The sequence below is a fragment of the Mauremys mutica genome, chromosome 8 (assembly GCF_020497125.1).
Source record: "Mauremys mutica isolate MM-2020 ecotype Southern chromosome 8, ASM2049712v1, whole genome shotgun sequence".
In the NCBI taxonomy this organism is placed as follows: domain Eukaryota; kingdom Metazoa; phylum Chordata; order Testudines; family Geoemydidae; genus Mauremys; species Mauremys mutica.
Window position 1 is genome coordinate 106,142,440 of NC_059079.1, and position 25,873 is coordinate 106,168,312.

The 25,873-nt window shown below is 43.8% G+C and overlaps 1 protein-coding gene across 2 annotated transcripts in view; it reads left to right on the plus strand.

The window, feature by feature from the left end:
• Nucleotides 1–15,930: 15,930 nt before the first annotated feature.
• GRIA1 (glutamate ionotropic receptor AMPA type subunit 1) overlaps nucleotides 15,931–25,873 on the plus strand; it is a 160,790-nt gene continuing 150,847 nt past the window's right edge. For both annotated transcript variants that reach the window (XM_045028034.1, XM_045028033.1), the window contains exons 1-2: nucleotides 15,931–16,046; nucleotides 18,325–18,462. In XM_045028034.1, the coding sequence (XP_044883969.1) occupies nucleotides 15,965–16,046; nucleotides 18,325–18,462 (220 nt within the window). In that variant the 5' untranslated portion in view covers nucleotides 15,931–15,964. The remainder of the gene's footprint in view (nucleotides 16,047–18,324; nucleotides 18,463–25,873) is intronic.

Genomic DNA, 25,873 nt, shown 5'->3' on the forward strand with positions numbered 1-25,873 from the left:
ACCACCTTGCTCACAGCAGGGAGTATTGGGTGAATAGTTCCTTCTCTTCCCACTGCGCCCTCCATCACAATCTGTGGAGCCAAACCCAGGAGAAAGGGATGCTTTACTCCCTCTGACCTACGTGGCCAAGTAAGACCAGTGGCAGGCCAGCATATTGTGAGGGACGCAGCCCTAGGTTCTGTTCCAAGCTTTTCCGCTGTCTTCCTGCATGACTTTGAACAAGTCACTCCATCTCTGCAAGCCTCTGATTGTCCATCTGTCAAATGGAGATGGTGATATTTGCCCAGCTTTGTGAAATGTTTCTGGGATCCCTGCGTGAGAAGCACTGTGCAGAATAAGTGCAAAGTATCATCAGTAACTCTGCTGGTGTTCAGTTAAAGGGGCGAGCAGGCTTGAATGCTGAGTTACCTTTCCACATACCTGAAAGGAAATCTGAAGCAGAAAAGCTATTTGAATATAAGCATCTCTGTGGTGCTGTTGTTAAGCTTGGAATTAGAGAAAGCTCTAGCATGACTGAGACATTAACCATTCTGATAAAGGAGACTGGCAATTTCTATTGCTTATTGTACAGATGAGGATGCTGGGAGACATCTGAACATCTGTCTTAGAGGGGTTTTTTATATCACTGAAGCCTGATATTGTGTCATCATTGATGGAGCGAGGGGGCTGAATGAATAATGTGTAAATATCAATGTAGCTGAATGACCTCAAAGAAAAAATGACTTTTTTCTGAGCTGAACTTATTATCCAGAATTACTACGGCACTAGATAACATTGTGGAGTGTGCAAGGCTGCCAAACAGAGATGATTTCTGGGGACACAAAAAAGCATCTTCTTGGAATTTGTGTTTTGAGTCCCATCAAGTAGCCACCCAGCCCTGAGTCACAATCTGTATTCTCTGCTTCATGCAGCTCACAAACATGCGGCTCAGGAAAATAAATAGTTGAAATAGAAATTGGCCCATGTATTACAAAGTGCCAGCCTCGGGCTACTGTGCTTAAGAGGCCTCTCAAGACTCTCATTTCTGACAAGCCTTTCTTACAGTTACCTTAAAGGGTTTGTTCAAGGTAACACAGTCAGAAGGCAGGTCCACTCACTTTCCTTCAGTCCCAGAGTAGCTGCAGAAGGAGGAATTCCTGCCCGTCCACTCCGCAGAGCCTGCTAGAGGTCTGGTCGTAATCCTCAGGAGAAGCAGCTGGCTTCTTGGGGCCCATTCTGTCCTTTAAGTCTCAGCAATGGGTAGAAGGATGTCTGGGGGGAAGGAGGGGAGCTGCTCGATATAATGGGTTGACATTTTTCAAAAATTTGAAATTTCTTCAAAGCTTACGCATTTTTCCGAAACATTTCTCTTCAGTTTTGGACCCTGTTGCAAGCCAATGGGTGGGCAAGATTCTCACCTGCTCTGGTTCATTTGTACAGCCCCAAATATTGCCTGATATTTTCAAAGCTGCCTATGGGATTTGGGTGAAGCAGGAGAAATGGTGTTTAAATCCCCTAAGTGATTCTGAAACCTCAGTGACACTCTATATCAAAGGGAGATGTCCATTCTATATCACTCCTCCGGTTCCTAGTTCCCTGGGGTCTGCTTGCATCTTTCCTAGATGCAAAAGCAACTCCCTCTCTGAAATGGCTCAGCTCTCTCCTGCATTGCTGAACTCAAATGAAATAAATAAAATGGCTCTTCCAAGAGCATTGTAAATTCTGAGAACGGTGAGACACCTTGCATCAGATCCAAAGCAATTTGGCCTTTCAGCTCTCGGGTGGACAGCTCTGACCTTTTGCAACGTGTGGCAGAAATCATGATAAGGGAGAAGCTCTCTCTTATTAACACAAGCCTAAAAAAAGAAATCCTCCTCCGAAAACACAGTTCTGGCTGGCGGAATACGAGAACGAAAGCCAAGACACGTGTATGCATTACCCTCTCATTATAGCACTAATGGGAGATCGGTGGTTAAAACTGCATTGCATTGAGTCTGAGAATTATACTTTGGTTCTGAGGCTCTCTTTTGAGAATAGCTGTAGCACTGGTAGTCTTGGTTCCTCACTGCATCAAAACCTCTCTATAACACCATTTTGCAGCACTTGGCTTGCTTGGCTGCTCAAGACAAGAAGGGCTTCTGATAGCCACAGCAATACCCAGTTGAGTTCAGCAGGATTGGCGTTATTACACAGCAAATGCCCAAGGAGATTCATCATTATGGGGATCTTTTGAGGCATCTGCTCTTGTCATCATATTATGTACAGCACAAACCATCTTCCTTTGCAGTTTCTATTCCGATGTAGAAAACAAGGCTTTAGAAACTAAAAGGTTGTGTGTGGGGGGGAATAGAGACAGAATATTTAAACTGTTACCACGGTGACATTTCATAATTACAGCTCTTGGGAAACATGCTTCACTGCAAAAGCTGAAGCAGGAGGAACAGATTACCAGATAGATCATTAGAGAGTTTACAACCCAACACCAATTGACCAGCCATCCAGAGGAAGAAGAAATCAACAAGCTGACATGAAATGGGTGCCAGTTAAAAATCTATGGCTGTAAGGGAGGCCTTAGGCAAGGATTTAAAATGTGTAACAATCAGAGTTCTCCTGCCCTTTACCTGAAGGACTACTTTGATAAATGAGACCTTCAGCATGCTAGCTATACAGTTTTAATTTCTTCTTTCTCTTGGAGGCAGTGAGAAAGGGAAGGAGACATGCAGAAGAGTGTAGCCTGTAATTTGCTCTGTGGACAGATGGAGAGAAAGCAGGCAGGTTCTAGTTAACTGACAAGCAAGTCTCTAGGTCTAAGCACCCATGTTTTCATTTAGTTTTTATTTCCCCAACACAGGAATTATCGTCTGAAGGTGAATCTCTGGGAAGTGGTGATGTACAACCTGCTTTTTCATCTATAAGGGATGGTGTTATAATACCTAGAAGGAACTGGGGCTGGGCTAGCTCCGTGGAGCTTAAGGGAGATCCCAAAATACAGAATTGGTGGCAAATTCATTATTCATTTTTATAAACAGTGGCATATTCAAATGGATCCCTTCCAAATGACTGCGGTTCCATGCTTTGCTTTAGACGGTGTACGGTTTACAGTAATTGTGCTAAGGACATGAATATCTATTTTTATAAGAAGGGCTGATTTCAAGGCAAGTGAGTAATACACGATCCCTTCCTACACAGATAAATTCCTCACCATTCGTGTTTGCAGTATGGCTTGTGGTAAGGGCAGGAGACTAGGATGCAGGGTGACATGGGTTTAATTCTTGGCGCTGCGACAAGACAGTGTGACCTTGAGCGAGTCACTTCTGTCTATACCTCCGGTCCCCTTCTGTATAATGGGGATAATCGTCCTTTCCTATCTCCCTAACCCCTGATGGATTGATGTTATTGCTTTTACTAGGCAGACGGGGAGCTGTGTAATTGACATTTTCTATTGAAGATTTTAAATGCTGCGGTAATTGTGTGGTTAGATCCCAGGAGCCTAAGAGTACCACTTACTTGGAAGTAAATAAGTAAGCATAGTGAATTATGCTTTCAGCAACTAGCAATCTATCAGTTCCAGGACAGATCTGTAGTAAGAACACTTAGATGTCTACAGTCTGCAAAGAAATTGTAGCACCTACATATACTTGAAAATCTCTCATTTGCTCTTCTTTATGATTAGAGGACTGCATGTCTGACACTGTGTTTGCAGGGCTTGTGTCTGGCCATCATCCGTCATCGTTTGGGCTAGGATTCAGTGCCTTGTACTTAAGAGTAGCACTACTGGTTTGTAACCTTTCCAGCACATCTAGTCACACTGAGTTTGGGTTCCATTCTTCCACTTTGTGCCTGCTCACATGGCAGGATAAAACCCCCAAAAGTCAAGTGCTTTCTCCACAACACAGCGCTGATGTCCATTTATGATGTGCAGAATGCTTAACTGAAGTCTCGTACAAAAATCCTGATGAACATCTATTGGAGAGGATCTATGAATATCAGACTCCTCTGTAAACATACACAGTGACTGGGGCTGGACTGTCTCATCTCTCCCACCTGTCCCTGTGACTGAGCTCTGCAGGGTCCAAGACAGGCTGCAGGGTGGACCCAAGTAGAGTGCAAAACCATTGAGGCAGTTCCCCACACACCCCATGGGGCAGGGGTTCCCTGCAACAGTCTTGTTAGGCCCCTCCCAGGCAGAACGGACATCCCAGTAACACTAGAACGGGACACAGCAATCCTGGCTTTGGATTTGGGTCCTGGCATGTGGAATTGTCACTGGCTTTGGCTGGGGGTGGGCAGTGGGAGAAGCTGGGTGGGTAATTTCATGAGGGCAGGGAGAGGGGATGTTTCTTTGGCTCTTTGCCTTTAAAAGCTGAATGTTCTGTTATTTTTTTCATTCATGTGTCCGGCAATAGAACACATTTTATAAATCAAAATAAATAACTTTTTCCTGTCCGGGTGGAATGTTCACATGCATTCAGAGCTGGACAATGCTGAGCACATGTGAAAATCCAACCCAGAAAATGTTTAGAGAGATTCATATCACATATCAGTCATCGCACCACATACTGCGGGCCAGATGCCCAGCAACTGTAAATCAGCACAGCTCCACCGATTTAAAAGGTACTTTATCTGTCTGTGCTACGAGAGAGCGAGAGAGAGTCTGGTCTGATCCAGTAAGCCAATTCCTATGTTCCTATGAGAGAGAAAATAGTAATTAAGTGGACAGAGGAAAAGGATATAAACATCTGTATTGATTGTGGCAAACAGTGACAGAAATGCATTGAACATTCAAGAGGGTTTTTCTCTTTTGCTTGCCAGGTTTCCCTCTTCTCCCCCCACCCTCCACCCCCAGCTCCCAACTGCTGCTAACAAGGATTCAGTTATAGCGGAGAGCACCGCGTGGACGGAAAATTGATATTTCTTTTTTCTTGCCTTGGTTACGCCAGTTCAAAGCTTTGATTCCTTTGACTATTAGAAGGGCCAAGATCAGTCACCCCAATGTGCAGCCCATGTGTTTATTTATCGTGTCCGTTTGCAAAGCAGCATGGGAAACTCTAAGCCAGATAGTAATGATGGTATCTGGGCAAGGCTGTTTGAATTGCAGCAATCGCTGCTGCTGCCTTCTCCCCCCGCCAAATCAGCCTCCTTTTATCTTTCTCATTTCACGTTTGTTTTCTGCTCTGCTTGGTTCTGATGCTCTGAATTAGAAACAAAGGTTGATTCATATATCAATATTAAACAACATAACCATCTCTAGCATTATTTGACTTCACCCAAAGCATGCACAATGTTTCGGGAACTTTGTGGGACCAGAAACTTTCCTGTTTATCTGAGCATTTGACAGGGGTATTGATGACAAGGATTTTTGATTAGGTGACACACCCTGGACCTGGCATTTTCACAATACTTATTTAATCCTCTTACCACACATTTTCAGCAATTTTTTATACTTTGTTTTTTCCATTCAACCAGAAAATGACAGGGCAAGGCAATCTGCAGCAATAACCTAATGGGTATTATGTATTCAGGTGCCAATGGACCCACTGTAACTCTAACATTACCAATGATTTCTGCCTCCTCCAGTGAGCCTCTGAAGGTTTTAATAATACAGAGTAGATGTGCCAACTATCCTATGTTTACACCTGGTAGAGTCTGCTCTGAGATGCCCCTCACAGACCATGTCAAACCCATAAAGGGGAAACAAACTGACAATTGGTTTAACGGCAAAAGGGCAAATCATGCTATCGGATGTGCACTGTGGATTCCTCCAGAGGTGCCCAGTACCCACAATGCTAGCTTCTGCACCCAAACCATATAATGGCACTGTGGTACCATCCAGATGACACAGTGGACCTGCCAATCTGCTTTCACCTGGACTATACGTCAATCTCACCTCCTTTATTAAAAAAGCACTACATCATTCTGTAGTAATAGTCGAAAGCACAACAGCTTACCCGTGGTGATACTACAGTCTCCGTCCCAAACCCTGGTGGTCTGAGTTATTCTGGGTGCATTCAAAGATAAATCTGGTCTGATGCCATCAAGAGAGGGCAGATATCAGAGAGAACGTGAGAAGAAGTTAAAGTTGACCTCAGTAGGAGTAATATGCTCCATGCTCCTTGGGACCTGGGGACTGAGAGGCAGATTTACAGAGATATTTACAGAGATCTCGTGTGTAGAGCTCCCATCTGCCCAATTAGCAGTGGTTCCACCATTGCCCTTTGGAACAGCACACCACAGCAAAGTTAGTCAGGCAAAGAACCATGACCTCTCCGCATGTGTGGATACTGTCCCACCTTCCTACAAGAGCCAGCTCCAGCAAACACTGTGCCCTGGTGAAGCCATTGATTTAGGGGCTCAGGCTTCAGTGTTTACATCCCCACTATCTCCTTTCCCACAGCAGAGCCCCCACATTTCAGCCATCCACCAGCTGAAAAAGGAGGGCCGTCCAGAAATGGATGGCGAGGGCCGGCCTGGAGGTTAAGAGAAAAATGGATGGAAGAGAACTGCATAACTCAAGACGTGTGTGTCATTAACCTAAGAGATCTTGAGATCTCATTGCTGCTGCCTTTGGTCTCTCTTCTCTCTATCCCCTTCTCTCAACTGCTGTCCTTTCTAGGGCCTGACCCTGCAAATCGTAATTCCCACAACTAGAGTCACTACCATGCAGAGCCCCACTGAGGTCAATGGGGGTATGCCTGTGATCTCCACGAGGCATAGAACCTTGTCCTTCATTTGTCCATAAAGCATCAAGCACATTCATGGCACTTTATGAATAATCAAATAATAGGTTCTCCGATACTGAAGATGGTGGCTCAGGAGGGCTGAAGACAAAAGTCTGTGTGGCGGGCACATCCCAAATACCCAGGGAACAATTCAATTTTATATAAGTTCTTGTACTGTGCATTAGTGTCAGGGTGTCTTCCAGTAGTGAATTAACCAATGTGACTAACATCTGCCACATGTTGTTTGTTCTCTCATCCACTCCCTAAAGGGAGGAATGTGAGCAGAGGAGCGTCTTGTTGTGGTAATGGTTGTGTGTGTTTTTGGTTGAATATACATGTTGGTATGTAGTATATTAGAGAAGGCAAGGTGAAAGAGACACACCTTGCTCTTGGAGCAGAAGGCAGGGAGGCTTCCAAAGATGCTTGCAAGATCAGGTCCTTTGCCTCTGGAATTCGCTCCCCAGCTTTGGTCCAAAATAGAGATGTCTGACATTCAATTTTATGAGAGAGACATTTGTGAGAGTCTGGGCAAGTGAAGGGGGAATCTGTGGAATGGTTTAGCTTGTGCTTAAACTTTATGGCTCCTGGAATATTGTGAACTGGGAGGAATTGAGGGTGTCTCAGTGCCAGAGCCTGGCACAAGCCTTCTTTTTTGATATAGAATATCAGTCAAATTAAAGCATAGTAAATGAATGCATGGGCCATGCTCTAGGGATATACATTTTATAAAAAGGCCAATGTAAGGTATATAAACTAGCCGTGACACCCTCCCAATGGAGGAATGACAGCTATGTGCGGGGGTTGAAAACTCAAAGTTGGTTCTTTTTTTTTTTTTTTACAGGATGATATTGTGTATCCCTGACCACCTCTTTCCAATGGCAGCTCAAAGCCAAATTGCCACAAGAAAGTCTGTTCTACTTTCCAGGCCATGGGGGGTGGGATAGTTTGGATGAAGTGTGACCAGGGACTGAAACTCCATGTCATCTGCACCCGTGCAAAGGGAATGTATAACTCTACCATTCTGAGGTGGTAGAATGGGATGCCCACACTGCCCTGGTGGTACATGCACAGGTTGTGCCCTTTGCTGAGCCCAGACAAACCTCAGACCCTCGTTTCCTGAAGGCCCCTATTCATTTTGAACTTTCTGGCAGCTTCCATGGCAGTGAAGGCCCTTCACTCCCTAACATTTATAGTCAGCTGGCCCTTGGCACCCAAGTTCCATGTCTATTTACCAGCTGCTGTTTTCATGAGCTTCCGGCTTCAGACTGGCACCGCAGCTCCGGTGCCAGTTTGACTGACATGTTCATCATCTAGTCTATTTATTTACTTAATTATCCCATGGAAAGCAAGACAGTATTTCTTATAAATATGGTAATAAGTGGATCATAATGATGACAGAAGCATTTTTATGCAGCTCATACAGCAAGCCAGTGTCTTCCAGTATTCGGTTCACAAATGCTTCATCAGCCTAGTGCCCCATACAATGTGTATGGAGTAATATCCTGCGGTCTCAAGTCATTAGCACCTCGATGGGGCTGCAGTCATGCCAGTGATGCTGCTAGGCACCATTTCAAAAACAGCTTCCCTGATCTCTGGTGCTGAGTAGGAGACGAAGAGTAACTTAGGTATCAATCTGCATTGTAATTTAAAGGTTCCCCACTTCTGTAGCTCCATATTTTAGTGAGTTAATAACAGAAAAATTCATTCTTCGTAAGAGATTGGCTTCAGGGGCACCAGTGAGATTTTCATCTGGGTAGCAAGATGTTCATCATAAGCTGGAGGTGCTGGAGTGTGTTCAGGAAAGTGGAAGGGTGTGGCCTTCCTTTCATGGGTTTGGATTGTTCCTGGAATAGCAGAGATCTTCATTTTGCTATTTTCTTTTCCTACTGTGTTCATTTGACAACGATGGGTTGAAGAAGAAACCCTTCGACCCATGACTGAAGAGCCCTTGTTCAGAGATCGGAGCCCCCATCTCATTCCCATTGTAGTGAAAGACTCCCATTAACTAACTTCAGTGGGAGCAGGATCAGCCTTAAATGGGGAGGAAATTATGTTGACCGTATGATAGTGGCCAATAATTTGATGCCTTAGAGGAGAATGAAAATCCCCCAAATGCACCTAGATCACTATTCAATATGCTGTTAAAAATTGTTTCCTAATGTCTATGGTGGCTAGAAAAGGAATAAATAATAAAACAGAAAATATCATAAAGGGAGTATATATATCCATGGTGCACCCACACCTTCCGGGCAAGCAATAGGCACAAGCAAAAGAAGGGGTCCTGTGTTTCAAAGCCCCACAGTCCAGTGCAAGCCCTGAAAATCTTCCCTCTGGTTTCATTGCTGGAGGGGGGAACCTCTGTGATGCCAAATGCCCCCTCTGCTCCCCTGGCAATAGGGTTCTGCAGGTGGCATTTGGGGTGGGGGGCACATTTTAAAGGGTCTCAGAATTTATTTATCCATTACAATCCAGCCTCTCTCCGGATTTAGAAAATTTGGCCTAACGGCCTAATGTTAAAAAGTGGGGGGTGGAGGGAGGAACTGGGGACCAGAGGAATAAAGGAATTGTGTGAGAATCCTGGGCCAGATCCTGAAGTCCTTGTTCTGTTTCCTCTTCAGTGGGAGTGTTCCTGCGTATAGACAGAGTAAGAAATGAATCAGGGTGTTGAAGATTTGGCTCCACTGTCACTAAACGTTGAAAACAATCCATCTGCTGACTGCAGCTCACAGATTTACCTTTGAAAATATCGTGGGAGTCCAAGGAGTTTGAAGGACATGCCCTATATCTGTGGGTGCATTCGCATTTCTGCATTGCCTGCATGTGTGTGTGCAGGGTTCTGTGCCCGAATGTGCAAATGTGTTGGTGTGCACATGTAAAAGTGTGTGTGCATTTGCACAGGATGTGAGAATCTATCAGTGCACTGACGTTGCTGCTGAGTATGCAGACACCAGTGACTGTGCACATGTTTGTACTGTATGGTGGAGAGGTAGTTGGAGTTATCAGTACATGCACTTTTCTATAAGATGGTGCTATGTACATAGAGGGCTTTCCCGCACACCACATGCAGTTCTGCATGTCTAGTAACTTCACACACTGGGCGACACCTCTGAGCCAAACCAGTGTGCAAGAACAGGGGTCATCTGGTTCAGAGTCACTGCAACAGTGAAATATCCACCATTTGTCACCTTGTCTTTTATTGTCTTTTTCCTCCATCCAAACTTTTGAATGTCATAAATATCTCTCCTTAGCACTAGAGCTCTGAGCTTCCAGATTGTCCTTCTCATAGAGTTGCATAATCCAGAATCACAAAAGTGAGGGGAGCAGCTAGATAAAGAGAAAAAGCCATTCCTCGAATGAAACTACCCCATGAGCATTTGTTTATGTCAAGGCACTACAGAAAGCCGCATGAGATTCTTTTTAAATTTAAATGAATCATTGTAATTACATTGTGCCTTTTATCAAATCTCCAATGGAGTCTGTCCAACCAGAAAATAAAAAGAGTTTCAAAAATGTTTCATAGAAATCATAGAATTAGCCTCTTAAAAGACAAATGGGTGCATGATATAACACATCAAAAACCATCCAGGCATAAAAAAAAATCTGCTAAGAGATTTCTTCTCCTTTCCTTTATCATAACTTGAGACATTTGCATGGAAACAAGACCTTCTGGCTTTGTTAGCAAAGTATCTGGGTGCTCCTGCTGCTTAGTTCGCTGCCTGGAATCACTGGGTCGAATACTGGAGACTGGCCATTCTGTGCTTGAGAGAGAAAGGGAATGGATGGCAGAAAAAACAGGCCGAGGATGACAGAAGTGTGACAGAAAACCCAGGAGTGATTCTATTTGGGATGACAATCCATGGCACATCCCACCTTTTATGATCTGATTAGGCTTGGACGGAGTAGATTTTTATTGGTACATGTCATTGTCACTGTACACATACTAACCGATGACAAACATTTCCATTGATAATAATCAAAATAGGCAAAGTAAAAAGAAATGCTGCTTGAGAATTTATTAAAGTTTAATTTAAGGATATTTACTTTGTCTACTTTGACATGTGATGTTGAACATTTGTATTTTAACAGTTAGAAAGCTTTAACTTTTCAAAGCTCAGCATCTACTCTCATTAATTATTGTCTGACACACACACACCCTCAATCTCCTGCAACGTGAAAACTGTAAATGGATAAAAATCAGAAGAAATGATTAAGAGTTAAACATTGACATTATCCATCAAAATTATAATCAAATAAAAAAGGAACTCTGCCAAGCCTAGTTACAATCAATAGTAACTCTAGTAAAGTGATCATCAAGCAGTTAACTGGATTACTCAGCGTTTTATGCTAGTTTCTATTTAGTTGGTGGTTGTTTTCCCCCACTCTGTTATGTTATTGAATTAAAGCGGCATATACCCAGCCTGCAGTCCTGTAAGCAGAGTGTGCTTCTTGTGCGCTGACCGGTCCCTTTCCAAAAAAGGAACAAAGATCTGTTGCAGTGACTCTGAACCAGATGGCTAACCCCTGTTCTTGCACACTGGTTTGGCTCAGAGGTGTCGCCCAGCGTGTGAAGTTACTAGACATCATGAAACCAAATCAAAATCTCGAATGTGATGAGAGGAACAGTTCTGAAGAGTTAGGAGCAAACAGCACGGTTTGGATTAAGGATGGAAGTGTTCTTTATATTTATATTCAACAAGTGTCTTTACTGAAGAGGTTAAGTTCTCTTGAAACTTCTCAATAGCATGTGAAAGTCTGCCTTTGTTTTGAAGCTCAGTTCTTTTATTAATGCATTCCCCAACACCCCGTAAAGATGCTCCCCGCTCTAATAGATTCATTCCCCTGAGACCCTGTGACTCATCGTATGATAAACTTGGACCATTTGCAGTTCCACCTCTGTTTTATGTGGCCTTAGTAGTTTTAAAATAAAATGTTATTTCCCTATGATGCCATTCATGGCTTTTTTTTTTCTTCGGAGTTGTCAAGGCCAAGGCAGAATCTTTGAAATAAATAAGGGTTGTACTGAACATTTTTCCCCAGTGATGCCTCGAGGCAGGGATAAGCACATCTTATTTGTTTGTACAAACCTAAATAATTATTTAAATAGATAAAATCCTCTTTTTCTGGCATGTGACATTTCATTGTGGATCTAGCTCTGTCTACCTCTGTCTTTATCTATCATGCCCATCACTGTACTAAGCATTTCAGCAGTTCCCCAAGACTGGAATCTGGCCCTTAGCCAAAAGCTGTTGAGTACCACTGCTCTGAGATGTTCATTTAAATTGTCTTCATTATAACTAGAGTTGCTTCCTAGCTGCCACGTAATGATTAGGCTTGGCAGGATTCGATTTTTTAAAAATATAATTTCAGTGAATAATATCAATATTTATTTTAAGCATTTTTTATTTGTATCAATTTAAATGTTCACAGTTGTGGGAAATTCTGGTGGTCAAACAGTGGGAACGGTTCAGATAATTATTTAATGACCGTGGAGCTTGAGATTCAAAAAATTAAAGCTTTATAACTGCTAAAACATAAACACATTGTATGTCAAAATGTACAAAGTAAATATCTTTCAAACAAACCGTAATAAGTGCCCAAGCAGCATTGTTTTTACTTTGTCTATCTCTAAATTTCGATCAATATTGATGGAACTATTTTTTCCTTGGCTTGTGTATAGAGCATAATCAATGTTTATCAACGTTTACTGACAAAAATCTAACCCTTCCAAGCCTAGGGACAATGAACTCGGGATAAAATATTACTATCTGCATGGAAAAGGAAAAACAATACAATATTAAAATAATTGGCCAAATTTCTACATTCTGGTTGGTGTCATGCAGCCTATATATCTGGCCTGTAAAGGACTTCATGAACTTTGTGGACAAATGCAACAGTATTAATAAATGCAAATGCAAATTATTCTGGTATATTCTTACGGTTACTACTAATACTATTGTTGTTACCGCAACATGTGCTGGGACATTTTGAAAGCATGCAGCATTCCTCCTATAGCATTCTAGGCAATTGATTATCCCTCAGCACCTCTCTTCAGATTATAAACATGGTATTTTCTATTAAGATTTGGGTGGGAAGCAGAAAACTGTAAAACCTTTCAGGATGTTAGTTTAGCTTCTGAGCAGCAGTGCTTAAACTGTGCAGGAAAAAGAGATGGAAATCTGATTAAGGTGCCACCCAAACACTGCAGACGTAAATTTGTTATATGCGACTCAAACAGCAACAAACAGGGTAGGCTCTCCTCTTGTCCATCTGCCTCTCACCACCAAACAGTTGAGCGATTGCTGTAAATGAGCCTTGACTCTGGCCGGAGTAATCAGATGTTTCCTCTGTCTCGGATGGCTTGGGGGAAAAATAAATCAGAGACTTGGGTTTCTAGAGCGAACTCTTCTTGCTTGCACAGAGGCAGAAGCTGCCCTTTTTGGCCCCAATCCTGAAATTCAGTCCTCCTATTTACACATGTAGTGTCCTACTGAGCTCAGTGGAATGCTCCATGGGCGAACGATCCATGTTCTGACGCAGGATGAGGATACTGGGGCTTGATCATACAAAGCACACGGGCCTTCATTCAGCAAAGCACTTAAGCAGCAGGTGCTTCACTGTTAAAGCAGCCGAGTACTCCCATTGAAATCAACGGGACTAGTCCCATGGTTACAGTTAGACAGCTGTGTAGGTGCTTTGCTGGACTGGGACCGGAGTGCTTAGTATATAACAGGATCGTGCTTTTAGCGATCAATTAATGTTCTGTTCAGTTCTATTCTGCTCTCCTTCCCTGCCCGGGAGGAAGACCCCAGGACTCTTCTCACAAAGAGATGATATGATCTGTTGTGCTCTGAACAAGATTCCCTTTCTCATTAGCACAGGGGCCTGTGCCCAAACCCAAGTGTGAGATCTTGCTGAATAGTTAGTCGCTGCCATGTTTGCCCCTGGAGTGATTGGACTGCCAGGGTTTGTAAAGCATCGGGGCATACTTGGAGTGTGTGAATGGCTTTGTGCAAAACTGAAGTTGCACTCTGTTCTTTTAGGGAAAAATGTGCCCATTAGAGTAGGGCCTGCAGAGGTCCCTCCTGCAGCAGAAGTATGGAGCTACCGCTACTCAATGGGCTCTGCCTGGGGAAGGGTCAGGATATAGTCTCTGGGCCCAAGGGACAGGAATCGGTGACTATAAACCACCAGCTGAGGTAGCAGCCACAGAGGGTCTGTGGAGCTACCATCTGCCCTACCTTTATTCTGTTCCGATGCCTCACCTGCACCTTGGTTGTCCACCCCAAGAGCATTAACGTGAGTGTCTTGAAGAGTTGGGAGAGGGCTTTCACCTTCACTGGGTGGGTGTGAGCTGTCTCTATATCATGACAATATTTCTAGGAGGTTATATCACAGGCCAGTTCTTTACCAGATTCCAACAGAAGGCCTATTACAGAAACTGGAGATAGAGAAACCCTATTAGATCATCCAGTCCGTCTTTCCATACCAGTGCACTACTGCTCCCTGCAGTGCATTTCCTAGTGCTATGTCCCAAATGATGGGGCTTCCACCAGCTCCACACTCCAAGGTTATGTCTACACTCAAAACCCTGTAGCAGTGTACCGGCAGGTGCACCGCTGTAGCACGTCAGCATAGACGTGTACTACAGCGCTGGGAGGGTTTCTCCCATCACTGGAGGCACTCCACCTCCCCAAGAGGTGGTAGCTAGGTCGACGGAAGAATTCTTCCTTGCCCTCTCTACATCAGGGGTTAGGATGGCTTCACTATGTCGGTCAGGGGTGTGGATTTTTCACACCCTAGTGAGATGTAGCTATGTTGATGTAACTTTTCAGTGTAGACCAGCCCTAATACATATCACTCTCTGGAAGCTTGGATATTCAATGTACGTGTTCCCCACCTTAATCGCATCCATCTCTTCAGAAGAGACGGTGAAACTAATTTGACTTGTGACCTTAACCTGGAAGGGAACCCGGCTGTCTTCTGGTAATTTATTTAACTCTTGTTCCACACCGGATAAGCAGTATTGCACCGCAAAAGGCAGTGTGGTCTTGGGAACAGGATACTGAGCTGGGACTCAGGATACCTGGGTTCCATTTCTGGCTCTGGCACTGATCTGCTGGACTAGCTACTTCCCCTCTTGGTTCCTGTTTCCCCTCCAACTCTTTGTCTGTCTGGTCTGTTAACTCCTCAAGGCAGTCGTCCCCTTTCACCTAGTGTATGTGCAGCCCCTGGCCCAAAGGAGACCTGATCCTGGCTGGATCCTTTAGCTGGTACATGGATTTGTGTTTACAAAATAAATGCCTCTGTCCTAAATGTTTCTAAATACGAAACTGGACCAAAGTTAAAAAAGCAAAGCTGTTAATGGTAAAATAGCCTAAACCTTCCACAGAATCCCTGCAAAACGACTCACATAATAACTCAGGCAGCAATATCCTCCTAGCTATTCCAGCACGCCCACCTGACTGTGCTAGCATGAATTCCTCCACAATGAGCACAGGAATAAAATGCATCAGCACACACTGAAATGGGAAGAATAGGTTAACCATGGGCAGAGAAAGAGTATTGGAAACTCAGCAGGAAAGATCAAGAGAACCTTCTTTTCATCCACAGGCATGTCTTCTGCCTGTCACTCTGACATTATTTTTTCCCCTTAAGGGAGATTTCCAGGGTACTTCCCCCTCGATTGTGTTAAGGAACTGGGCTGTAGTGACTGGTGTGTAGCAATTAGATCTGGATCCCAAGGGCCACCCAGCTCAAAAAGCTATCGATCTAAGACTGTAGAGTTGAGACCTTTCTCTGTTGGACCTTGCCACCTCCTCATTTGCACGTTTTTTTATACCCAGTGCCAAAATGGGGGGGGAGGAGAAGGTTAATTTAGGGAAACATTGTGTGAATTGCCCTCAACGGACAATGCAGGGGACCCCAGAGGAAGAGACTGAAATGGGGGTGGGGAAAGGCTTTAGCCCAGCTGTTGAGCTCCAACTAGGAGAGGGAAATTAGCATGAGGGAAGGGCACAGTGTGTGTGTGTGTGTGCGCGCGGAGGGGGGATGAGGAAGGGTTTCTCTTTCTTTCTCTCAGTGCTCAGTTAATCCTGCTGTCAGTTGGTGTTAAGGCAGCCGTCTAAACGCTGGATTCCAAGAGAAAGAGCTGCACAATACAGAAGGCATAGCAGAAGGGAGGAGAGAGAGAGAAAGAGACTAGAGAGGGGAAAAAACCAAATCTATGCTTGGAACTGAGGTTCTTTTTCGCCAATGCAAAAGGGAATATGCAGCACATTTTTGCCTTCTTCTGCACCAGTTTCCTAGGGACGGTGTTAGGGGCCAATTTCCCCAACAATATCCAGATAGGTGAGTTTGAGATGCTTCGGAGCTGTGGTTCTATTTGTGAGCGACTTTCCCTGGCAAGCGGCGGGGGGGGATCTGACCAATTCATTCCCTTCGCTTGCAAAGAAAGAATGTGTATCTGTGCGATAGGCAGGGTGGATTTTGATGTGGCTAGAGCTGTGTAGGCTGCCGAAGGGATCATAATAGCAGAGATGTATCAATTCTTCCAGGGGGGAAATCAGTGCCTGCACCAAAAAGTGCCTCGGAAATGGAGGAAGCAAAAAAACCTGTTTGTTCGTTTGCTAAGAAAAATACCAGGGCTGGTGCTCTGCATGTGGGGAGGGGGGGGGGGGGAAAGAGACGGGGAGCGGGGTAGTTAAAAAAGCACCTATTGCCTTTTATTTTTGGCAAGGTTTCTCATGTCTGGAGGTGGAGTACCTGGCGGAGGAAACAACACTAGACCATCTCGGTGGTTGTTGTTGTTTGTTGTGAAAGAATAAGGCCAGAGCTAGTCTAGGAGGATGTTGCATTCAAATCTGTTTTCATTCCGTTCCACTTGCTTTCCTTTAGTACTGGCAATTCCCCATGTCTTTGTCTCTCGCCCTCCCCCATTCCATAATGTCACCGCTTCTCTCATCCCTCCCCCACCTTATTATTATTTATTATCATTTTATTAGATGCAGTTGGGTACCACATCTCCGCTCCTCTCTCTCCCTTGTGCATAGGTCCCTTTCCATCACCCCTCTCTTTGTAATGCCAACCGTTTGCTAAGCCAGTGAGTTAGAGCAACTCCTGGGTTGGTCCAGCTGCACAATTGGTGCATTTATTGCTGTTTATGCTTCTTGCTTTCCCCTTCACTTCCCCTCCCAGCCACTCACCCCCGGCTCAGGATTTATTCGACATCTCAAGCTTTTTTCCCCTTTAAAAAAAAAAAAGATGGATGGATGCATACTGGCAGGTTGGTTTTCCTTTGGCAGCAACACTTAGGCATGATTTTTTTTTTTTTGGTGCGCAAATGCCCCCTCCACACTAGTAGGAGATATAATCTGTGTTGAAAATGTGCAAAGTGCTTTTCCTGCCAGTGGGCAGTTCTCTGCGCTGCTGGTTCCTTGCTGATTTTCCAAGCAGTCTGCTCGAGAAAGTTGTAATTAATCAATAGACCTTTTTCTTTTCATTCCATTAGTCACTATATCTCTCTGTGCTTCCTTTCCTGACTCGTCAATAAGGATAATAAGACTCCCTTTTACATTTGTAAGGACAGCAAGAAAACCCAGCTGTATAACAGTAAATATTAAAATAAGAGTTTAGAAGGAATCTAAACCCTCATGCTCTGGAGCATAAACTGACCTCTAAATATTGGGAGTCAGAAGCAAACTTTCCCTGGGGTCAGGTTATTCCATTAATGCCTACTACAAGGTCTCTTACAACTTCCCCTGAGGCCGCTGGTGCTGGCCACTGTCAGAGACAGGACGCTGGGCTAGATGGATCTTGGGTCTGATCCAGTCTGGCAAGTCCTATCCGATTTGCTACCTTGTACTATAATTCCAGGGCTTGCCTGGGATCCTGGCAATCATGTCAGTGGGCAAATCCCTTCATGGTCAGATTTTTGACTGGTCTTGCAGGCTTTGTCTGTTGTCACCTGTTAAACAAAATGCTGGTCTTCTCGGTGCAGCAAACTTCATCCCTGCTTAGCAGCAGGTGGCCTGCCAAGAAGGCTTAATTCTCCGCCTTTACAACAACCGTCTTAGGAGTTCCTCTTCCCTCAGTCCCCAGCCACCAATTATTATTCATTCCTGGTCTGATTCTGCCGGCCTTACTCCTTCCGAGTAGCACTTTACTCCTTGAGTAGAGTAGCGCATTTGAATCCATTGGGCTGTTTGTGGAGAGTCGGGGGGGGCAGAATCAAACGTGGGCCTACAGACGGGTGCTGTTCTCCACTGGTTACGGGGGCGTAGAGAGACGCTGTTCTCCGCATGAGGATATCCTGGCAGCACTTCAGTTCTTGTTCCTCACCCCAAATCAATTGGCTCAATCCCATCCTAGCCCCTGCCAGGCCGAGGGAAATGTGTGAGCTGGCATATTTTTGCTACGTGTCTGACATAAGGCACCCGCTACAAAAGATGCCTAAGCACATACCCCCTTGTTTCTCACCTACTGGGAAGCTATGGAGTTTAGCTGCATGCGAGTAGCATTCCTTGAGCTGGGAAGCAGTAGCTTCCTGTCAACAGACTGGTTGTAACAAACGAGCCTTGCAATGTGGATGCATTTAAGACCTTTGCTTTGTTTTGTTTTTTCTCTCTAGGGGGATTATTTCCTAATCAGCAGTCCCAGGAACATGCGGCTTTTAGGTTTGCATTGTCTCAGCTCACAGAACCCCCTAAACTGCTTCCCCAGATTGACATTGTGAATATTAGCGACAGCTTTGAAATGACATACACCTGTAAGTAACGGTTTTCCACACTCTCTCTCTCTTTTGTGGCTTTCATCCTGGCTAGTTTTTCATCTGAAGTGAGGGATGTATGTAGAGGGGCTCTTGCTCCCAACTTGAAATCCTCCATCAGCTCCACGTAAAGAAACTCTGTACAAGAGATTTCTGATTCTGTTTGGTTTGTTTCAAGACTTGGGCATTAGGTATCTCTGCAATTGTTCACCAGATGTCTTACATTTTCTCTGTGGATTATTTTAAAGTGCTATGTGAAAACCTTGCAGTTACTCTCTGTTTCTTAATCGCTCCCCCACTTTTCATGTTGGGGTTTCGTTTCAGTTCTCGCTCCCATGTTTGTCATAGCCCTGATGTGACACAGACCCCACTTCTGGGTGTGGAATGGGTTACTTAACAGAACATCTCTTTCTCTAGCCTCAGGTTAGCCAGGCAGCATTTCTGGTGGAAGTAACAGACAGCTGTAAAAAGGGTGCTAGATGCAAACAGAGGCTGGATTAAAATGAGGGACGTGCCCAATAATGAGAAAAAGGGGAGAGGTCTGGTTTCAAATTCTGCCGGAATTACCAGTGCCATAAAAGTGTTTCTGAGAACTACCTCAGCAGAACGATGAATATGGCTTAGCTGCATGTTACTAAAGAACGCAGCCTATTGGACGGCTTCTCGTTATGTGGGGTGGCCAGGAGCAAAACGAATGTATCGCCAGGTAATATCAGGATTAGCAGTAACAAAAGGAATGGAGGAAAAAAACCCGCAGTTCAAAATGGGAATACTGCAGGGCTCACCTCTTTGTATTGTGCAGCCCAGTGCTTTGTTAGAGAGACTAGAGCCTGTTGTGACTTGATGCACAAAGAATTCTTTCATTTGATCCAGTGTTATACTCGTCGCTTTCAATCCGTGTGTGTATTTAAGGACTGGCAGTAGGGACTGGAGGGATAGAAAAAAGCCTTCTTTTTGTGATTCCTGGTGCATTGTTATTGGCTAACGTTTGTAGTATCCTTTTGATTCACTGAAACACCCTCTCTGCAGTTTAGTCATGTGGCTAGCCAGATTGATATGGATACAAACTGTTCTCCTCTGCTAAGAAATGGACGTGGGGGGATGTTCTCTTGGACAAATAACCCAATACGTACAAGCAGAAGAATTAACAAAGTGTTTCTTTGGAGGAAGGAGGGTTACGTGTTTCTGTTGTGAGGTCTTCAAACGGAAGGTTTTGAAATCCTGGAATTCTTCAGACAGCGCTAAAAAAAAAGAGAGAGAGGTAATAATTTGGCCTCTTTTTCACTGTAGTAGCTAATGACTACTGTAAAGATTTTTTATTTTCCTTAATAGTCCTCTCTGAGCCAACTGGTAGGCTTCCATCAAGCCAGAAAAAAACTATTTCAGGTCAATTCAATGAGACTTTATTGGCAGAACAAGCTAAACAAGCATTGCCAAAGTATAAGAAAAAGACAGATCCCTCTGATATTTGTCAAAGGGGGATACAACCTACCCAGGAGAGGATTATGGGCTGCATTTGGGCTTGTCCATTCCTGATCTGGTAGCAGGTAGCTAAGCAGGACCAGTGGAATCTGATCTCAGGTGCAAGACTGTCCCACAGAATACTGTGTCTGATCTTCAGTCCTCCTCCCTCTGTACACCTGTCCCTGATGACTGTGTTTACTCAACAGCCATTAGTGATGACAGCAGGACCGTGGGACTATTCACGCTTAGGAAACCCTGTATCATTAGTACACAGGGGGATGTAGGCTGACAAAGGCTAAAAGAAAGTGAGCGGCCCCCCCAAAGAGATGGAAAGCTTCACTGGCTGGATGTTATATTTAAGTTTTATGTAGGACACGTTGTCCTAGATCAGACAGACAAAGCGCTCCACGCAATCCAACTTCATTTAGTCTCCCTTTTTTTTTTTTTAATTAAAAGCTTCCCAAAGTCTGTTCTCCAAGGCTATGGGAAGCAGCATTTGTTTTGCAGGCACAAAAAGGGAGTTAATCCAGTCATCTAGCCTGAAAGTAGGCTGTGATCTCCTGGTGAATTCCCCTCCTGAGTGCCAAGCCTAGACATCTGCAGGGTGGAAGAGCAAAGATCCCTTTATTTGTGGTGAATAAAATCCCCAAGTGCTTGGTGGACCTATCATTTTTAGAAAATAATATACATGTTACCGACTAAAGATACAGATTCTTTGTTCCCATGGAGATACAGAAGATGCCACTGTTTCTCTAACTTGAATTACCTGCATCTCCAAATGCTCTGTCTATGGTGCTTCATGTACCAAGGAGTCTAACATGGGACCTGAGTAAACTAATAGATCAGACGCCTGCAGCCCTGCCTCATGCTAGAATTCAGTCTGCCACCCTCACCAGTGTTCTCGTGGCAATTCTAAATGCAAAATAAGTATTAAGAGTCGGCGGTCGCTGCAGAAGTACGAAGCCAAGCTAGGTAGCATGTGAGGCACTAACAAGGTAGCAGCATGAGGGCCTGGTGCAAGAGGACAGCTTGCAAAATGCATTTCATCCACCGTTTGTGACACTGTCTACTCTACCTGCCATAGAACTGTTTACCCAGTAAGGATGGATAAGCTCTGTTACAACAATTGGTGAATTCACTCTACAGGATGTAACCAGTCACCCCTGGTGATGTGGCAGGTAACAGTGATATGAAAACAGTATTGATGCACAGAGCCTGCACATCAGTGAGGATGTTGGATTGACAATTATGACCTAGTGTCCCTAAAGGCAATAAACCAGGTGGAATATCAGTCTGCTGCAACTGGTTGCCAGGCTATCAGTCAGCGACGATACAGCACAGCAATAATCTTGTGATTTTTAATGCATCTGAGTTGACATTTATGCTGTTGCAGACCTATATTGAATATTCCAACTCAAAGACATTGGTTAACTTAAAGGTATGTACTGTAAGAACTTTAACCCCCTTATCCTAACCCTGTAAGAAGAACATGACATTTTAAAAAAATCCTCTAAGCCTTATGGATCTATGAAAATAACCAGTGACTGTAATTTAAATTAATATCCAATAACCTCTCATTTCATGCATGTGGTTAATAACCATACTGGCATGCGGAAATTCACTGGGCACATTCTAATAACCATCTTAACTCTGACCCACAAGACATAGGGTAATGTATTGGCTTTGTGTTTGTGTCAGTGTGTGTTACATAGCCCCCACATGGCTGGTTTACAGGGAGAATGTGGGACCGACCACTGTCATTAGTTAAAGGAGATTTCCTACAGCTCAGATGGCAGCAGCTGTATTTGTACATCTTTTATCAAAGAGTGAGTTATTTTGGGAGAATACTAATGTTACAGCCCACCTGACAACAGAAGTATATTCCAGTGAAAGGTTAGTATAAAGGGCAAAAGGGTGATACTATATAGCAGCAGGGTTTGTACTGGAATTCAGTGGCCCAAAAGGTGATATAGAACTTTCCAGTCACCTTCAGAGTCCCGAGCGCAGATTCTGGCTGTGGTCATAATTGGAAATGAATGTTGTGGTCTCCAGTGAGCTTTGTCTGCATCAGAAAACCCACCACGTACTTTGTGTTGGGACTGACGGTCCGTGTCCGCTCAGCAGGAGCTACTGCAGCTCAGACCTGAGCGGTATTGGTAGAATTGTGCGAAATGCCAGCTCCTGGAACTGCAGAGTGCTGCAGCTTAGGACTCAGCTACAACTGCATAGCCAAGTGGAGGACCAGGCTGAACACAAGTATTGTAGTCAGGGATCAAAGGGCAATAACCGAGTTGTGTACAAGAGGTTTGCACTGAGCCTGCCCCTACTGAAGGTAAATTTTCAGCTAGGCTTCTACTAGGTCTTCATTGATGCGTGAGTAACCTGCTGGTGAGTGTGTGTTACAGATCTCCCCTGTGCCAAGGATATGAGCTGTTACAGCCCCACATTACTGAGCAATGGCTGCAAAGTATTAGCATTTGCACCCCTATCACCCACTGGAGCCAATGGGTTTTTGTTGGTGCAAAGGTTAGCCTTTGTGTGTGCCTAGGTACCGGGCAATTTAAAGGATGGACACAAGCATTAGCATTCGTGGCATGGCATGCAGGTGTTTGCACATGCAAAGTGCATGAATTTTCAGCTGCATGTGCGTGGAGGCTGAAGGCTGAAAATCCAGACCATAATACTTCATGATATCATTCTCCATCTGTGCGTGTACAGTGCCCATCGCTGATTGGGTGATCCTGAATGGGTACTGCTACTGGACTAATAATACTATTAATAAAATCAGTGATACTTTAGAAAATGAAAACATGAGGAATGGGTTAGTGTTGTAAAACTACATAGCAGAACCAATTAAGAAGAGCTCTGTCCTGATCTCTCATTATTTGATTAGGTTCTTACCTATAATGCCAAGATAATTTGATAGCAATAATAATATATAAAGGACTAACTACACACGAATGATTTTGTTTGTTTGCTTGAGATACCCATGTGCATATAGTGCTTCTGTACCTTGCTCTTCATCTCTCAAATTACCTTTTTAGAGGCAGGAAGTAAGACACACATTTTAATGTTCTCAAATGAGGATCTAAATGTGATTTAATTAAACAATTATTGTATGTTGAATTAAAAATCCCTTTTTGTTGACAAACAGAGTGGTCGCCATTGCTCAGAATGGTGCTGCTTGTAATTATTCCAGCAGCAATCAATTAAAATGCAGTTTTGTAATTAAACTTCCTCAATCCCGGAGAGGCCTGTCCTAGGATACTATGTAAATTTTGCGGTGGTGTATGGGTGGTGGGGATTGAGTAGTGCTATAAAAATAATGTAAACAGCGTACTTCTGCAGTGATAGATATGCCTACATAACACGATCTAAACCAGCAGAAATACCAATTTAATTATCAAATGACATTGACTCAATGCAATAGCTGCTGCGAATGAATGCCTCTCTTTAGATTTTATAATAAGATGTAGCCAGGTGTCTTCTGTGAACAATGGAGCATTGTCAACTCACATTTAAGTCAATGGGTGTTGATGGTGCTCAACACCCTGTGGGATTGGTTTTATATTGATTAAAAGCCAATGGTTGTTAAATAAGATGTTACCACCATACAGTCAAATCCACGCATAAATGGGGTAGGTCAGAGCTGAAGGGGGTGAATTTTGCCAAAAATCTGCAAAGAGTGACTTCCAGAAGAGAGACAGCTTAAACTCTTCCTAGATCTGCCAGAAAGCAGCTGCCTTCTAGCTCCCGTGAGCGTGATACTATCATATTGCTTCTGCCCACAAAATCCTGAGCTGGGACCTCTGCTGGGGGAACATGCAGGATATGTCTACCAGCTGGGTGACTGCTAGTTGACTGAGCTTTTGCTAGTGTCTGGCCAGCAATTAGCAACAAGGATGGGATCTGGTCCTTTGTGCTGCTCCCAAAAGGAGAGGAAGCTCAGAAGACACGCACAGAGAAATTTGCTTTTAAGACCCCTACCGCCAGTAGGGGGAAAACATTTGACATGTCTAGTCTTTGTCTAATCCAGGGGTCGGCAACCTTTCAGAAGTGGTGTGCCGAGTCTTCATTTATTTCACTCTAATTTAAGGTTTCATGTGCCAGTATTACATTTTAACGTTTTTAGAAGGTCTCTTTCTATGTGTCTATAATATATAACTAAACTATTGTTGTATGTAAAGTAAATAAGGTTTTTAAAATGTTTAAGAAGCTTCATTTAAAATTAAATTAAAATGCAGAGCCCCCAGACTGGAGGCCAGGACCCGGGCAGTGTGAGTGCCCCTGAAAATCAGCTCGCGTGCTGCCTTTGGTGCCATAGGTTGCCTACCCCTGGTCTAATCTATCTATATGCTTAGATGGCCTCTGTCACTAAAGTGTCTGAACACCAGCAGACTGGGAGAATCCCTGTTGGAATCTCGTCTGGAATAATCTGTAGGCGGTATGGACAATACCAGATTGCCGTTTGGCAGACATGACACTACTCTGTCTGTTACATAGTGTTAAACCTCAGTGAATAGGGTTCATAGAGTCAGGTTTGTTTGTTTTCTTTTATCAGAGGACAGGAGGATATTTATTTTCTAAATGATGGCGTTGGTTTTCCTTGTGGGCAATAGGAGAGGTGCCAGGACCGTGGAGAAAAGCTAATGTGACAGCCATGATTCAGAAGAATTATAGTAGGAACAGGGGGAATTTCACACCTGCAAATCTAACCTGTCTCCTGGGATGGATCCCAGACATTAATTAGTGACAAAAACGGTACAAGCCTTGCATGGGTAAAAGTTGGCCAGGCAGCATTTATAGAGGGAATTTCAGAAGGAGTAAGCAGTGGTGCAGTTACGTCCTCTGTGTGCCGATCACTTTCCACTCTTTGCTCACCCCCTTCTCTATCTGAAATGGTCTATAAAAGAGACACAACTGAACAATTGAGGCCTAGCTGTTGCGTTTGGTATATTAAAAAGCTCTCTCTGTGTGTTGAAATCCTAATGAGGATATTACGAAGAGTGTCATAATGAGTTTTTTTTCTGCCCAAATCCAATAGAAATAATTATTTTTAAATGTATATTTTCCCTTTTAGGGCTGGAGATTCAAACGCAACAGCACTGTGCTAGTGCATAGACTCATAGTAATGTAGGGCTGGAAGGAACCTCGCGAGCCACCAAGTCCAGCCCCCAGCGCTGAGGCAGGACCAAGTAAACCTAGACCATCCCTGACAGGTGTTTGTCCAACCTGTTCTTAAAACCTTCAGCAATGGGGATTCCACAGCCTCCCTTGAGAGCCTCTTCTAGTGCTTAACTACCCTTATAGTTAGAAAGTTTTTCCTAATAACTAATCTAAATCTCCCTTGCTGCAGATTAAGCCCATTACTTCTTGTCCTACCTTCAGTGGACATGGAGAACAGTCGATCCCCATCCTCTTTAGAACAGGCCTTCACATATTTGAAGACTGTTATCAGCCCCTCCCCCCGGTCTTCTTTTCTCAAGACTAAACATGCCCAGTTTTTTTAACCTTCCCTCATAGGTCTGGTTTTCTAAACCTTTTATCATTTTGTTGCTCTCCTCTGGACTCTCTCAAATTTTTCCACATCTTTCCTAAAGTGTGGAAACCAAAACTAGACACAGTACTCCAGGTGAGGCCTTACCAGTGCCAAGTAGAGCAGGACAATTACCTCCCATGTCTTACTTACAACACTCCTGTTAAGGCTGATATCACTCTGAGATGTATTTTTTGCAACTGCATTGCATTGTTGAATCAATTTGTGATCCACTATAATCCCTAGTTCCTTTTCAAAAGCACTACCGCCTAGCCAGTTATTCCCGATTTGTAGCTGTAAATTTGATTTTTCCTTCTTAAGTGAAGTACTTTGCAGTTGTCTTCACTGAATTTCATCTAGTTGAATTCAGACCATTTTTAAAAAAATTATTAAGGTTGTTTTGAATTCTAA